Source organism: Hordeum vulgare, chromosome 3H (assembly GCF_904849725.1).
Source record: "Hordeum vulgare subsp. vulgare chromosome 3H, MorexV3_pseudomolecules_assembly, whole genome shotgun sequence".
NCBI lineage: Eukaryota > Viridiplantae > Streptophyta > Magnoliopsida > Poales > Poaceae > Hordeum > Hordeum vulgare.
In genome coordinates this window covers 424915512-424930070 of record NC_058520.1, presented here as the reverse complement: position 1 = coordinate 424930070, position 14559 = coordinate 424915512, and the positions used below count along the sequence as shown (strand labels likewise).

Below are 14559 nucleotides of genomic sequence, written 5' to 3'. Positions count from 1 at the left end.
GTCAAGTGAATACACTCCCTTGTAATTGATATCCTCATCAATATACACAAAGCAGGACGTAGGCTTTTACCTCTATCGGAGTGCCGAACCTGGGTAAACTCGTATCTCGTTCCCGATCAACCCCTTTGAGTCGTCACATAGCTACGATGGCCTCACCACTAAGTCCTCTCACGAGGACATCTGTCGTGACAAAACCACGACACCTACCCATGCCGCCGGCCGCATCGCCGCCGGGGCACCACAGCTTCCCCGACCCCAATCCACCGTCGTCGGTCAGCTTCGTCATCCATGCCCGCAAGATGTTCGACAGTTTGCCTCAAGGTAAAAATGGACTGCGCCGACGAGTTCTTTTTCCATAATGTTCTGTGCGACTCCGATGATTCCTCATCCGACGATGAGGAGATGTTGCTTGCCGTGTTGGTCCATGACCATATTAATAGGCAGCGGCCGTTGTTCCGGGGCTCGATTCCGGGGCATGTTCTGGTGTTGAATCGCAACCGAGAGAGCGGCCATTTCCTTCTATGGAAGGACTACTTTGACACAAGCAATCCACTGTTCAAACATCAGAAATTCTGGCTCGTTTTTATATGGCTAGGCATGTTTTCAACCGGATTCGAGAGGGGGTGGTCGGATACGATGACTACTTCGAGTGCAAAGAGGATGCCATTGGAAAGATTGGCTTCTCATCTTATTAGAAATGCACCACAACTATCCGGATGCTTGCTTACGGAGTACCCGGTGATCTTATCGACGGGGTACGTCCGTATGAGTGAGTCTATGTGCCTAGAGTCGTTGTACAAATTCTTCAAGGCTGTGGTTGCAGTGTTTGGCCCTGAGTACTTGAGAGAGCCGACTGCTGTAGACACATCCCGCTTGTTGGTGACCAATTCCAGCTGGGGCTTCCCAGGGATGCTTGGCAGCATAGACTACATGCACTGGGTGTGGAAGAACTGCCCTTTTGGTTGGCAAGGCCAGTCCAAGGGCCATGTCAAGGCTTGCATTATCATACTTGAGGTCGTGGCCTCTCAAGATCTCTAGATTTGGCATTCTTTTTTTGGCATGGCCGGATCGCGCAATGATATCAACGTGCTTCAACGATCGCCGGTGTTTGCAAGGCTTGCCGAAGGTAACAACCCGCCGGCCAATATTAACATCAATAGTCACAACTACAACAGAGGATATTATCTAGCTGACGGAATCTATCCACAGTGGACCACTATTGTGAAGACAATCTCCAAGAAGAGGATAAGATTTGCCCAAGAGCAAGAGAGTGCTAGGAAAGATTTGCCCGAGAGCAATCTCAATGGGGCATAGTTCCGTATCCTACTGATCTTGGAGCACCGAGAAGTTGTGGGAAGTGATGACTACTTGTGTGATCATGGACAATATGATCATAGAGGATGAGCGTCCGGAACGTCTCCACGATCAAGGGTTTGAGTTTCAGGGTGACAATGTGGTGCCTCAGCATGGCGGAGAAGCCATCGTTTGCACAATTCACCAAATTTCATCATGAAATGTGTGATTTGAAAACTCATATTCAGTTGCAAGATGATTTGGTTGAGCATATGTAGGATCATGTTGGAAATCAATTGGTGTATCTTATAGACAATTTAATTTTTATTGGGCTTGTAAAACCTTTGCTATATTTTATTTCGGTTGTGAAACTATGCTATCTCATTTACTTTAAAAAAATATGCAAAATGTTTGTATTTGTTGAAAACCGGCGGCTAGGCGGCCACGCGGACAATGGGTCGATGCGTTGGACGCGTTGCCGACCCAAATCATAGACCGGGCGGACGATCCAAATGGACAAAAAGCAGATGAAATCATGGTCCGTTTGGGTCGACCGGTTGGAGTTGCTCTTAGTATCACATGTGTGTTAACATTTGAGGGCCGGATGTTGCTACTTGTGGTTATAGATGACGTGGAACCCTGGCGCTTAACGCCCAATGTCACTCCAACTGTTTGATGAAAAAGCCCTCACTCCTCAGAACGAAGTTTGTGTGCTCGGATACCTTGGTGCATTTTTTTGAAAAAAAATCAGAAAACATATTTAAAAGTTTTTAAAAATTAAAAATTATTATGTGGAAACTTTTATGTATGAGTGAAATTTCATTTTGAAAAAAATGTAATTTGTAAGCTGTAAAAAATAACATTTTTTGGCCCAATAATAATAAAAAGCCCATTTATAAATACATATTTATCATTTTTTGTATGCCAGGTGTGAAAGTAAAATGATTTAAAATATTACAGATACATAACATACGTATTTATGTGTGTCTACAAAAGTTTGAAGTTTTTTACATTGTAAAAATATACTACCTCCGTTTTTAAATATAAGACCTTTTAGATATTTCATTATGGACTAGATACGGAGCAAAATTAATGAATCTACATCCTAAAATATGACTACCTACATTCGTATATACTTCCTCCAGTCATTTTTACTCCGCATATTAGACTTGGGTCAAGTCAAACTTTACAAAGTTTGACCAAATATATATTGAAAAATATCAACATCTACAATACTAAATATACATATCATGAAACTATCTTTTGTAATGAATCTAACAATATTAATTTGGCATTATGAATATTGATACATGTTTCTATAAAAGATCTTATATTTAAGAACGGAGGGAGTATTTTTTGAAAACGGGCACCATTTAATGACCTTGCACCATTTGCAATTTTCGCTCACTCCTCTCCTCCCCGTCGGACTCCGACGGTTTGGTGAAAAAACAAGAGCGCAGATTCGCTTGCCTGCCCGCTCCCGTGCTCCGTGCTCTTGTTTGTTTATTCACAACACAACACCAACGCCATCGCCTCCGTCTCGCCTCAGCTACTTCGGGAGCTGTCGCGTCCCTGCGTGCTGCGTGGGGACCGGCCGCATACGCCATGGCTGCCGGCGACGAGCCCTCCGTCACCCGCTGGTCCTTCCAGGTGACTCACCGCCCTGTGCTGTTCTCACCCCCTTCCTCTCTCGCTCTCCTCCCCGTGCTGAGATCTCCTTGTTCCCAATTCGCTATGGCGTGGCCTCGGCCCAGGACTTCGAGCGCTACTACGACGCGGGCCTCGGCATCTGCCGCCAGCCCAAGGGCGACGGCGACGGCGACAGCAACGACGACGCGCCGCCCGGATCGGGCGCCGCCGATGCCGCCCACGCCAACGGCGGCGCCGACCTCTCCGTCTTCGAGCACTACGAGCGGATGGTAATTGAATTCTGTCTTGTCGCAGAATGCTTCCATGTTACTTACTACTCCCACCTTGGTGACGGTCCGGTGGACAAATAGCTTACACTTTACAGCTCGCTGCCGAAACTTATACGGTTTATCTACTGATTCTCGGTTGCAGGATAGAAATGTTGAGTTGCGCAATGGGGCAATGGATGCCGGGCCACCGTAAGACTCCTTGCTTATACTTCACCAAAGTGCAATTAGTTTACCTGCCAACATTGTTTGTTTTAATCTTAATTTAGCCAATTTGTAAAGTGCAGAGATAAGCTAATTTTTGGATGTTCTAACATAAGTAAACTCTCCTATTTTGGTACAATTTGATCGAGTCTGTACGAAGCTTTATCACCCGCTTCACTTCTGATTCGATCTTAGCTGATATAGGAGTCAAATCACGCACTTCAGTTGAGTTGACCAAATATAGGAGCGGCTTCCACATCCAACTGCCTAGCTGTGTCTTGCTCAAGTCCAGGCATGCTAAGAGCATCTTCAACAGACGCGTGGAGGCGCGGCGCGCAAATTCCTTTTTACAGCACGCGCAACGGCCGTTTTTGCGCCCGAGTAGGCAGTTGCTTCAGCAGGCGCTGCAAATTTTTAGAGCGCCAGCGTGCCGCTTCAGCAGGCGTTGTAAAATCGAGCGCGCGCCCAACCGGTGCAGAAACAACATATACAAGATGATCTCAAACATCCAAAATATGCAAAGTTCGCACAAACAAGATGACCACAAGCAAGTTCATGACAAACAAGTTCACACAAATGAATTAAACATGAACAATCATTCCTCATCTTCCTCCTCCTCCGATTTGTCCGTTTCTTCTTCCGATTCTTCATCCTCTTGTTTGTCCTCTCCTTCATTGGAAAGTCGGACGGTGTTTGCACTATCAACAAAGGCATCATGAGAAGGCATGTGAGGCACATCGGAAGCTCCCATGCCACCCATGCCTCCCGTAGGTGCTCCCATGCCTCCCATGAGAGACGCAAAACTCATGTCTCTCATGGGAGCACCCATGAAAGCTCCCATGCCTCCGATGCCACCCATGGTAGCTCCAAAGCCTCCCATGCCTTCCATGAAAGCTCCCGTGGGTGTTCCCATGCCTCCCATGTGTGCTCCCATGCCTCCCATGCCTTCCACGGGTGCTCCCATGCCTCTCATGCCTCCCATGCACATCATTCTTTTTTGCATCAAGATTTGATCACGACAAAGGTTGATATACTCCTTTTGCCTCTCATCGAAGTTGGATGTGTCCATGAAGAACAAGTACTTCTCCCATTCCAATAATCTTGCTTGCTCCTCCATGGCCAGTTTTTTCTCCTTCAATGCCACTTTCCTCTCCTTGGCCGCCACCCTACTCTCCTCGGCTGCCGACTCTTGGCTCCTTGGCCGCCACCCTACTCTCCTCGGCTGCCGACTCTTGGCTCCTTGCCACCCCCTCTCCTCGTTTGCTTCCTTTTTTGCCTTCACAATAGCCTCCATAGCACTCTTTATCTCTTCATCTCCTCCCTTCTTCTTCTTATCTTTTGCTAGTTTCTCTCCTTATGGTCTTTTTGGCTTCGAGTAGGCAACCGAGTTTGGTGTAGGGCTCCTCTTGCCGCCATCACTTGATGCCTCATTGTCATCCTCATCCAAATCAATAGTTGCATTGTTCTTGCCTTCACGGTTTTTCCATTTCTCTTGATCCTTCAGCACCTCGTAGCAATGGGGCAACACAAATGCTCTCCCTTTCTTCACCTTGCCTTTCTTGGTCTTCTTCTCTTCTCCTCAAAACAAGTTTTGTGCAATGTTGAGCTACAAACAAAAGAACAAGTTATCACTAGACACAAAAGATGAAGCGTGAACACAAGATGCATGGGAGGCATTGGAAATGGCACTCACTCTATCTTTATCATTAGTGCAACTTGGGTTTATCTTGTCAACCGCCGTCATTGCCGCCGCCCACTTTTGACAATCTTTGTTGATCATCGACCACCGGGACCGAAGAGATCTTTCGGTGTGCTCAATTCCACTCTTGTTGTATGTGTCAACGAACTCCTTCATCCGAAGCCAATATGTATCTCTAGTTTGATCCGTTCCAACGGTGGGATCCATAGACACATTCAACCATGTGTTGCAAAGCAATTTGTCTTTGTCGACGGTGTAGTTGGAAGCCCTTCCTTTCGGTGCACCGATCAAACCCTCACCTTCATCATCCACTTCATATTCGTCTTCATCAACTTCATTGGTTTGAGACCAATTGTTGGAGCCAACACCCATAGTCGACATATATGCGTCACCATTAAAACTACAAAGTAATATGACAAAGAAAACTAAATCAATCTACATATGTGCACATTTGTCAACAACAACAAAACAAAACAAAATTATACCTTGTGAGCATTTCATCGAGCACTATGTGTGCATCGGCTACAACAAATAGGGAGGTTTCTGGCGCTTCGGGTGGCGGAGGCGTGGTCGGCCTCACTCCTGCTTTCTTCTTCTTCACCGCTTTCCTCTTCTTTTGCGACGCCGTCGCCGTCGCGGCCGCGGTGGCCGCCATGGTTCATTTGGAGGCGGAGCTCCATGGCGCGGCCACCGACGGCGTGATGCCACCCTACGCGCTCGTCCAGGGCGGCATGAAGAGCCTGCGCGCGAGGCCGCTGTTCGGAGCCGCAGCGGCACCTGCGGCGGCGGCGGAGGTCAAGCCCGCGCTAGGGTTTGCGGCGGTGGCGGAGAGGTCGCGCGTGTATGAGGGGGGTAGGGGAATGTCGGAGCGCCCGTCCATGGCTGGAGGTCGCCGCCGGCGGGGAGAAAGCGGGCGCGGGCGGAGAGTTCAGCGGCGGTTGCTTGCTTCGCGCGCGCGCGGTAGCGGACGCCCAAAAAAAGCAGCACGCGATGCCGTTCTGTTCGGCGCGCGGAGTGGTTTTTAGCATGCGCGTGATTTTTGCGTGTCTGCTGGAGTTGTCGATTCGGCCGCCCGCTAAAATTCCGTCTTTTCAGGCGTGCAGCTTATTTAGCGCCTCTGTTGGAGATGCTCTAAGGCCTCACGCGTTAAAAACCTACGTTTTTGTGCGCCCGAGACAAAAAACAGCGCTCCTGCAGACGCTGTAAAATAGAGTGTGCACAAAAAACCTTGGCTTCAGCGCTGCAAATCTTGGGCGCGCTGGCTCCCAGGCTGCAAATCTAGGGCGTCAGATTGTGCGTGCTGGCTGCTGCAGGTGGGGCCGCCGGATTGGGTGCCGTGTTTTTATGCATCTAGAAAACCTCTTCGTCGCTCCCACGCACAAAAACGCTATTTCGGCGCTGCAAAAAAAAAATTAGTGCGCCGCGCTACCGCGCGTCTATTGGAGCAAAAACACGGCGCCCAATCCGACGGCCCCACCTGCAGCAGCTAGCGTGCACAATCCGGTGCCCTAGATTTGCAGCCCGGGAGCCAGCGGGCCCAAGATTTGCAGCGCCGAAGTGAAGGTTTTTTGTGCGCGCTCTATTTTACAGCGTCTGCTGGAGCGTTGTTTTTTGTCTCCGGCACACAAAAACATTGGTTTTTAGCGCGTGAGGCCTTTTTTGGGCGCCTGTTGGAGATGCTCTAAGTAGTGTTAGATTATTATTTGTGTGTCTTATGTCGTAAATAATTATTGCTTGCTACTAAACAGCATTACAATTCTGGATTTTTGTACACTGCAGATTTATACCTATTGTGTAATATAAATTTGGTGACTCAAATTTACTAACTTGCAAAACAACTCCTGAAATGGTGGATAAGAAAATTTATTTTTCTAGTTATGCTGTTAGCGGATAAGAATTATACTGAAATGGCTGAAGCTCAGTGGAAGTTAGCGACCTGCAAATAGAAGTTTCTAGCTGTTAATTTCCAGACTCAACTGTTAATTTTAAAGTATTGCTGTACTGTTTGGTCCATGAATAAAAAAGCTAGAGTGCATGCCTCTCTTTCATTTGTCATGCAAAATATATCTAGTGAACTGTGATAACCAGATGTGCGAATTTCGCAGGCAGAAATCCCTACTTCCTTCTTTTGAATCTGCAGAAACACGCAACTTAGCTGAGACATTGTTGAGGTGACAGTCTAACCAAACATTTAGCTATAACTTATATTTGTACCATCTTGGCACTATCATGTATTTCAGACATTTATACCATAACTTCTTGGTGAAATGTACTAATTTCTACAGGGATATCATTCGTGGGAGTCCAGACGTCAAATGGGAAAGTATTAAAGGTTTGGAAACTGCGAAGCGACTTCTTAAGGAGGCAGTTGTCATGCCTATAAAATATCCCAAGTGGGTTTGTTTCCTCCCTGAAATGATACACACAAGTTGGACACTTCTTTTTCCATAAAACATAATCTTGATTCTTGGCATGCTTTGCAGTACCAAAGAGTGCTTTGTCGCTTAACATGTGCTAGACAGTTGTATATAGCATGTAACCTATGAGATGCATGGCTCAGAAAGCTTGTTGAATCAAATTTATGATACAAAATTGACATGTTGGCATGTCCATTATATGGATTTAAAAGATCAATTCAGTTTAACTTAATGTTGACATGTTCATGATGTCATTTCAAATAGTGTCATTATATGGATTTAAAAGATCAATTCAGTTTAACTTAATGTTGACATGTTCATGATGTCATTTCAAATAGTGTCATTATATGGATTTAAAAGATCAATTCAGTTTAACTTAATGTTGACATGTTCATGATGTCATTTCAAATAGTGTCATTATATGGATTTAAAAGGTCATTTCAGTTTAACTTAATATTGAAATTTTCATGATGTCATTTCAAATAGTGTTTACGTTAAGTCTTCCAAATACCTACTGGAAACCCCAACGTGCTTGAAGGCCAATCTCTTTATAGCCAATCGAGATAACTGAAAAATAACAACAAGGGTGCTATTTTAGAACCTTTGTTCATCTTTGTTGAAGTGATTGTCATCTGAGTACCTGGTTGCTTCGGAAAATAATTCATTTGTCAGTCTAAAGGACACTGCCTTTTTTCGTACCCAAATGGTTAAGAAACTTAGCAGTTTTAAATTATGGTAGATGCTGAATTTGTATCAGTTAGGCAATGTTTTGCTAATGGTTCTGTAAAATACTTTCTCTTTTGTTTCCTAATAAGAGTCAGATTTTAGGTACTTCACAGGTCTGTTATCACCCTGGAAAGGTATATTGCTATTTGGTCCACCAGGAACTGGAAAGGTTTGCACTTAATGAAAACCTTAGGGCGTATTTTCTTTTAGAAATTTTCCTGTTTTTTCTCATGAAGCTATACCCCCGTGTTAACAATATTGTTAGCACTTCCTCGTGGGGGTAAGTTGTGGAATAATTTCTCTAAATATCTTACATAATATGATTAAAAGCTTTGTTTTGCATAAAAAATACCGTCAATTGACATTTTATATGCCACATTGGTATTTATTCAATTATTTCCTCAGCAAAGTTATTATAGAGTTGATCTATTTTGCACCTAAACTAAATACCCACAGTAGTTGAGGTTTATCTTGTCTGCTGTCGTCTCAGCATTGCTATTATGTGAATGAATGTTAAGATAAAGAAAGATGCCACTAATTATTCACAATTGTTTCTATACCAGCTTCTGTCTGCTGTATCTTTTCATTTCAGCTGTCTTATTTTGAAAATTCCATATATTAACTGCCGCGCTATACACAAATTAAAATTGCCGATCATCATCAAGTGCAAGAGTCATGTTATAACTGTCATGTGCTTAATTTCAGACAATGCTGGCAAAAGCTGTGGCTACCGAGTGCAAAACAACCTTTTTCAACATTTCAGCCTCATCAATTGTCAGCAAATGGCGTGGTATGTGTTTCCCCCTCTTGTAACGTACTGTTGCATTGCTTTTCTGTTATTGTTGTTATCATTTTTTCACTGGGGTCTGGTCATGCTGTACTGCCATACCATTTAAGCGTGACCATTTACTATATGTGGTATGAACTGATTTTTGTGAGTTCATGGAAGAAGAGATATTTGCAATTGAATACTTCTGTCTACTAGCCTATTATAATTACAGAGGTCCACCTGATGGAAGTGTGTCTTATTGGTAGCTCCATTTCTAACGAAGTTCTATCAAGTTTTGCTCAAGTCTAATCGTTAGTATGCTACAGGTGACTCGGAGAAACTAGTAAAAGTCTTATTTGAGCTTGCAAGGCATCATGCACCATCTACCATTTTCCTTGATGAGATTGATGCTATTATTAGCCAACGCGGTGAAGCTCGTAGTGAACATGAAGCCAGTCGGCGGTTGAAGACTGAACTATTAATACAGGTATTCTTCCTGGAGACTCGAGAAGCATGAATTATGATGAAACAATGCTCACTAAATATTAGTTTCCTAATCACAAAAAGAGTGAACATCGCTTTATGGAGGGAAATTAAGTGGAGAATAAGCCCTTAGACTCTTGTAGATTGTATACATGAGACTGTTGAAAGGCAGTCAGAACATGGAAATTTCGTAATATTGGCATGTTGAATAATCTTTCATTTGCTTAATTTCGAGATGAATTTCAATGGTCGGCTGTTTTGACTCAGCATTTTTGGTCGTTTCATAACATTTCGCTGCAGATGGATGGGTTGACTAAAACAGATGAGCTTGTTTTTGTTCTTGCGGCCACAAATTTACCATGGGAACTAGACGCAGCAATGTTACGCCGATTGGAAAAACGTGTATCCTTTTCTGAACAATATAGTAGGAGTAATTCTGAGTGCAAGTGTGCATATAAGTTCGGAGAGCCAAGTTTCTGCTGTTATGGATGCCACCAGTTCCAGTTGGCAACAATGAATTTTATCTTTAAATGAACTTTTTAAGGAAGTATATGCTTTACATATGCCATAAAATCCCCATGCTTCTCACTGAGAGGTGGTACCTTTCTAAAATAAAACACTAGGCAATTCAACCTGTATATTATCTGGAAATGGTTGTTCGATCTTATTGGAATGCCAGTATTTGTCTGTGGGGCCACTTGATTTCTCTCCCCGAAGAAAAATATTTTTCGCTTAACTTGTCCAATCAGATTCTTGTGCCCTTACCAGAGGCGGAAGCTAGGCATGCTATGTTTGAAGAGTTCCTTCCATTGACTCGAGACACAATGGAGATTCCATATGATGCTCTTGTGGAGAACACCGAAGGATATTCCGGCTCTGATATACGCCTTGTTTGTAAGGAGGCAGCAATGCAACCACTTAGACGGTTAATGGCAGTTCTAGAAGGCAGACAAGAAGAAATCCCAGAGGATGGTATGTGCTCTATCCTTCACAAGTGATTGTCTACCTTTTCTACAACTCTACTGTGTGTGCACGAGAACACATGGGCTACCCTTAACATAACAACATACATCTGTCAGCAAGTTCATGAAATGAAGTTGATCCTACCACTCCATTGAAAAAGCAAAGTGATATTTACCGCCTTTTGGGGGTTTAAAATGTTGCAGAGTTGCCTGAAGTTGGCCCAATAGCGACAGAGGATATCGAACTTGCTCTGAGGAATACACGGCCGTCTGCTCATCTCCATGCACATAGATATGAGAAGTTCAATCAAGATTATGGCAGCCATGTCCTCAGCTAAAGGTGGGCAGCAAAATCAGTACCGCCTTAGATATCTCTAAAGCATATATCTCTAAAGCATGTCTAGAACGTCTTTTTTTGCAGGAGCATGTTGATATGACCTCGTTTGCACCCTGTAGTGTTCGTCGGCAGAAAGCATAATTATCATTTATGTATTTCCAGCTCGTACGCATTGCTCACGCACAATATTTGTTCCATCATCATGTATATTACCGTACCATTTATATCTCAAGCAATAAGCCCTTTGGGTATTCAAGCTTTAGCGACTCTTGGTTTACTAGTGTCTTAATGATAGGTTTTTATCTGCAAATTCAGGATAATTATTTTATCCCGGTTTGTCTTTTAGTTTCCACGAGTGTTGCTTATTGTAACTTGTTTTTCGATTAATGAAGCATGTGGTTCTCTCAAAAAAAAATGATCAAGGAAATAAATTCATGCTTTACGGCAAGGTGGTGGCGTCAGAAGAGGAGTTGCAGGTTAGGAAATACTTCCTCTGTCATTTCTGACACTTGTAGTTGCACATATGTGACAACTTACATTAGCTTACTATAGCAAAATAGCCCGTGCGTTGTTACGGAAGAAAAGAAAACATAATCTCCAATGATGATGAACACATTATGTTCACATATCATCGCTTGATTTAAAAAATTTGTATACAAATACAAGAAAATGTTTCTTCTTTTAATTCATAAGTTGAAGCAATCTTTACATTTTCAAAAATCTTGGTAACTCAAAGATTTTTTCTGAATTTCAAGATTTTTTTTAGAAAACATACAATAATAATCCGATGCATCCAACAGTTAATTCTTCAAAATTCACACAGGTATATTGTCACATAGACTTAGAAGTATTAATGTTTAACTACATACATTAGATATTTCGTGAACAATTTTACAAATATGAGAACAATTTTAAAATCAAGAACATTTTTTACAATTTACAAACATTTACTAAAAATCATGAATATTTTTCATATTTCGAACGGGTTTAAATATTTTCTTTTGAATTGGCGACCAACTCAAGAAAAGACGAACATAATTTTTGATGTTGGAGGATTTTATTTTAAATTCACAAACATTTTTTGAAACGCATGAAGTTTTCTGAATAAACAAACATTTTTATAAATCAGTAATATATTTATTAAATTCATGGACATCGTTTTGGAATTTGCAAAAAAATATATATAGAAATCCGGCGCTTTTTTGAATCCTATTTTTAATTCCAAATAAAAATTCGTCAGCATTTTAATTCAAAATTCCTATTTTTTAGTATGCAAAAGTTTTTGTAATTCTAAATTATTTAAATTATAAGTAAACAAAAATGGAACGGAAAATTTTAAATAAAAAAAGAAACTATCAAACAGGCATTAGCTATTTTTAAAATATTAGGACATTTTTAAATGCATTAACATATTTTGAATTAGAAAGCATTTTGTTAAATGACTTTAATATTTTTTAGTACATGGAATTGTATTTGAGATCATGGACTTTTCTTATTGTACAAATATTTTTCTAAAATTGCAAACATTTTATTGTATATGCGAGCATTTTTTACAAAACTCCGAGCAGTTTTTGAAGTCACAAACATTTTAATTTTTGAAATGTGTTGATTTATAATTTTCAGTTTATTAAAATTTTAAAGATTATTTGAAGTTCTAAATTATTTAAAATTAAAAAATAAAACGGAACTGAAAATAAATAAATAAATGGAACTAAAAGCAGACGCCTGTGCATGGGCCGGTCCATACGGTGTGTTGGATATTCTCCCAGCGTGCAGAGCGTAATATATGACGTTTTTATATGGGCCGGCCCAGTCCAAGATTTTTTCCTTTATGAAACGTTTTCTATTACTTACCGGTGGCATGGTGGGTAATTTATGCAATCTTTAGGGATAATTTTAAAGACGGACGATCAGAAATCGTATTTACTTTATTATTATAGGGAGAGATTAGACCCGCAAAAAGAAAAAAAGTTTACTAGTTTCACTAGTATTCTCGGATGTGCAAGTGCAACGCACGAGGGTGCCGAGACCTATCGTCTCTTCATGTTTTTCTTTTCCAAAAATGTCAAAGTAACAGGAGAAAACCAACCTGTGGGCAACTGGGCATCTCTAGCTGGCGGCCCGCAAATTCCCTTAGGTATTTATCCGCTAACAGGGGCTAGTCAGCGGACAATGATGTTAAAGTCCAACATTGTCCATATACAATTCAAACGCTTTTTCAATGAACCAGAAGAAATTCGTACAAACACGTTGGTTTCATTTTCAATGAACTGGAAGAAATTTTTGTACAAACACGTCGGGTTTCATATAAATTGGACGACATTCATACAAACGTGCCGGATTTTCATCACATTCCGAACATTTAGAACAAAAAAACTTGTCCCGACCCTAAACCTACCCTACATCGAGGTCCAAGTCCTTGTTGTCCTCCACCTGCCATCTCCATGAGCATTGGTGACAAGATGGATGAAGTGAAGCTATGATCTTCGACGAGGAAGAGTAGAACATGAGAGATAGACTGGCCCACATGGGACACCGGGCTCTGCCGCCTCTCATGTCCTACTCATCTCCGGAGGAGTCCATGCCTTGTCCGTTGTTGGCAGGCGTGAGTTCTACGATGGAGATGGTGGTGTCGGCGTTGTCGTCGTCGAACTGGCCCGCCCGATAGGTCGTCCGCAGGGCGTAGGAGGCACAACTGGCATTGTTCTCGTCTGTAGATGTGCCTCTTTAGTGTCGCTTCCTAACGAGCAGCGATTTGAGCATGAAGTGCCTCGTAGATGGTATGCTGCTCCACGACGAAGTTGGGGTTCGCCGCGGCCATGGCCTCCACGGCCTCCTCGCTCGCGCGTTCGCCATCGATTTGGCCCTCCGCGAGCCAGTGCTGCTAGAGGAGGAATAGGTTGTACTGTTGTTCCTCATGTGCCTATTAAAACACTCACATAGGCGCTGGCAGAGGGTGCTCCTCTGCCATGACGGTGTTGAAGTGCGTCTGCGCGTGCTCCATGGTGAAGTCGACATGCACAAGCACGGGCTCCGGTGTGGTGTCATCTGAGTAGGAGTCGTCCTCGTCGTCGAAGATCTCGGGCGAGCTGGCCCACATGCCATCCTTGATTTGCCTGGCACGACGGATTTGCTAGGTGGCTGCAAGGGCAGCCATCTCGTGCTTCATCTTAGTCGACGGGTCTCCCACAAAGCGTTGCCGCCTACAGTCATGACAAATGTGGTGTAGCGCAATGGAGGAAGATGTGGAGCGAGCGGCTTGTGTTGTGGTGGAGTTAGTCGGGTGTGGTCGGGGTTTAAATAGCGGATTCTCGTGAAGCCAAGCGTACAGGTGCATCAATGCGTGTCATCGGAGTTGGTTCCTTCATCGGCGAACCTGCTTAATGGCGGCATATGGACGAACGGGGCATTGAACGGGTGTGGTAGATATCAGTCTTGTCCCGTTCAGTAAACATCTATCCAACATTGAACGGGTGTGGACATCGGGGATGTGTCACGGGCAGCGCCCTCGGTCGGCGCGCCACTTCAATGACAGAGCTAGTGAGAGGTCGCGTCTGCTCTAGACCAACATCGATGTGGCGTGAACGCTCGACAACGGCAGGAATGCGGGCACCTGGCGGTAGGATGGAACATGCGCGGGCGAGGGAGTAGGGTTTTTGGCAGACGCAGGCATGGGTGCTGTCAGGACGCCCGCAAAGCCCCCTCCCCTATCTGTCTCTGATTTGTAGGAAAAAGTATGCCCGGACCGCTCGG

At 43.3% G+C, this 14559-nt stretch overlaps 1 protein-coding gene across 4 annotated transcripts; it reads left to right on the top strand.

The window, feature by feature from the left end:
* The first annotated feature begins 2690 nt into the window (after nucleotides 1–2690).
* Nucleotides 2691–11298, top strand: LOC123444078 (katanin p60 ATPase-containing subunit A-like 2). Of its 4 annotated transcripts, none has more exons than XM_045120690.1 (12): nucleotides 2691–2943; nucleotides 3048–3212; nucleotides 3355–3401; nucleotides 7218–7283; nucleotides 7398–7505; nucleotides 8358–8424; nucleotides 8961–9045; nucleotides 9351–9511; nucleotides 9808–9909; nucleotides 10257–10479; nucleotides 10674–10809; nucleotides 11199–11298. In XM_045120690.1, the coding sequence occupies exons 1-11, from the start codon at nucleotides 2899–2901 to the stop codon at nucleotides 10805–10807; spliced, it is 1203 nt and encodes a 400-aa protein (XP_044976625.1). In that variant the 5' UTR covers nucleotides 2691–2898; the 3' UTR covers nucleotides 10808–10809; nucleotides 11199–11298. The 4 variants fall into 4 exon arrangements, with proteins under 4 accessions (XP_044976625.1, XP_044976623.1, XP_044976624.1 ...); XM_045120688.1 differs by lacking the exon at nucleotides 11199–11298 and adding an exon at nucleotides 10891–11068; XM_045120689.1 differs by lacking the exon at nucleotides 11199–11298 and adding an exon at nucleotides 10874–11068.
* Nucleotides 11299–14559: the final 3261 nt, after the last annotated feature.

What these genes read in the sequence shown, in the direction of transcription:
- LOC123444078 (XM_045120690.1), top strand. Translation starts at nt 2,899, where the DNA reads ATGGCTGCCGGCGACGAGCCCTCCGTCACCCGCTGGTCCTTCCAG. An exon ending in TCGAGCACTACGAGCGGATG is followed by an intron (nt 3,213 to 3,354) that starts GTAATTGAATTC and finishes TCTCGGTTGCAG; the next exon opens with GATAGAAATGTTGAGTTGCG. An exon ending in GCAATGGATGCCGGGCCACC is followed by an intron (nt 3,402 to 7,217) that starts GTAAGACTCCTT and finishes CGAATTTCGCAG; the next exon opens with GCAGAAATCCCTACTTCCTT.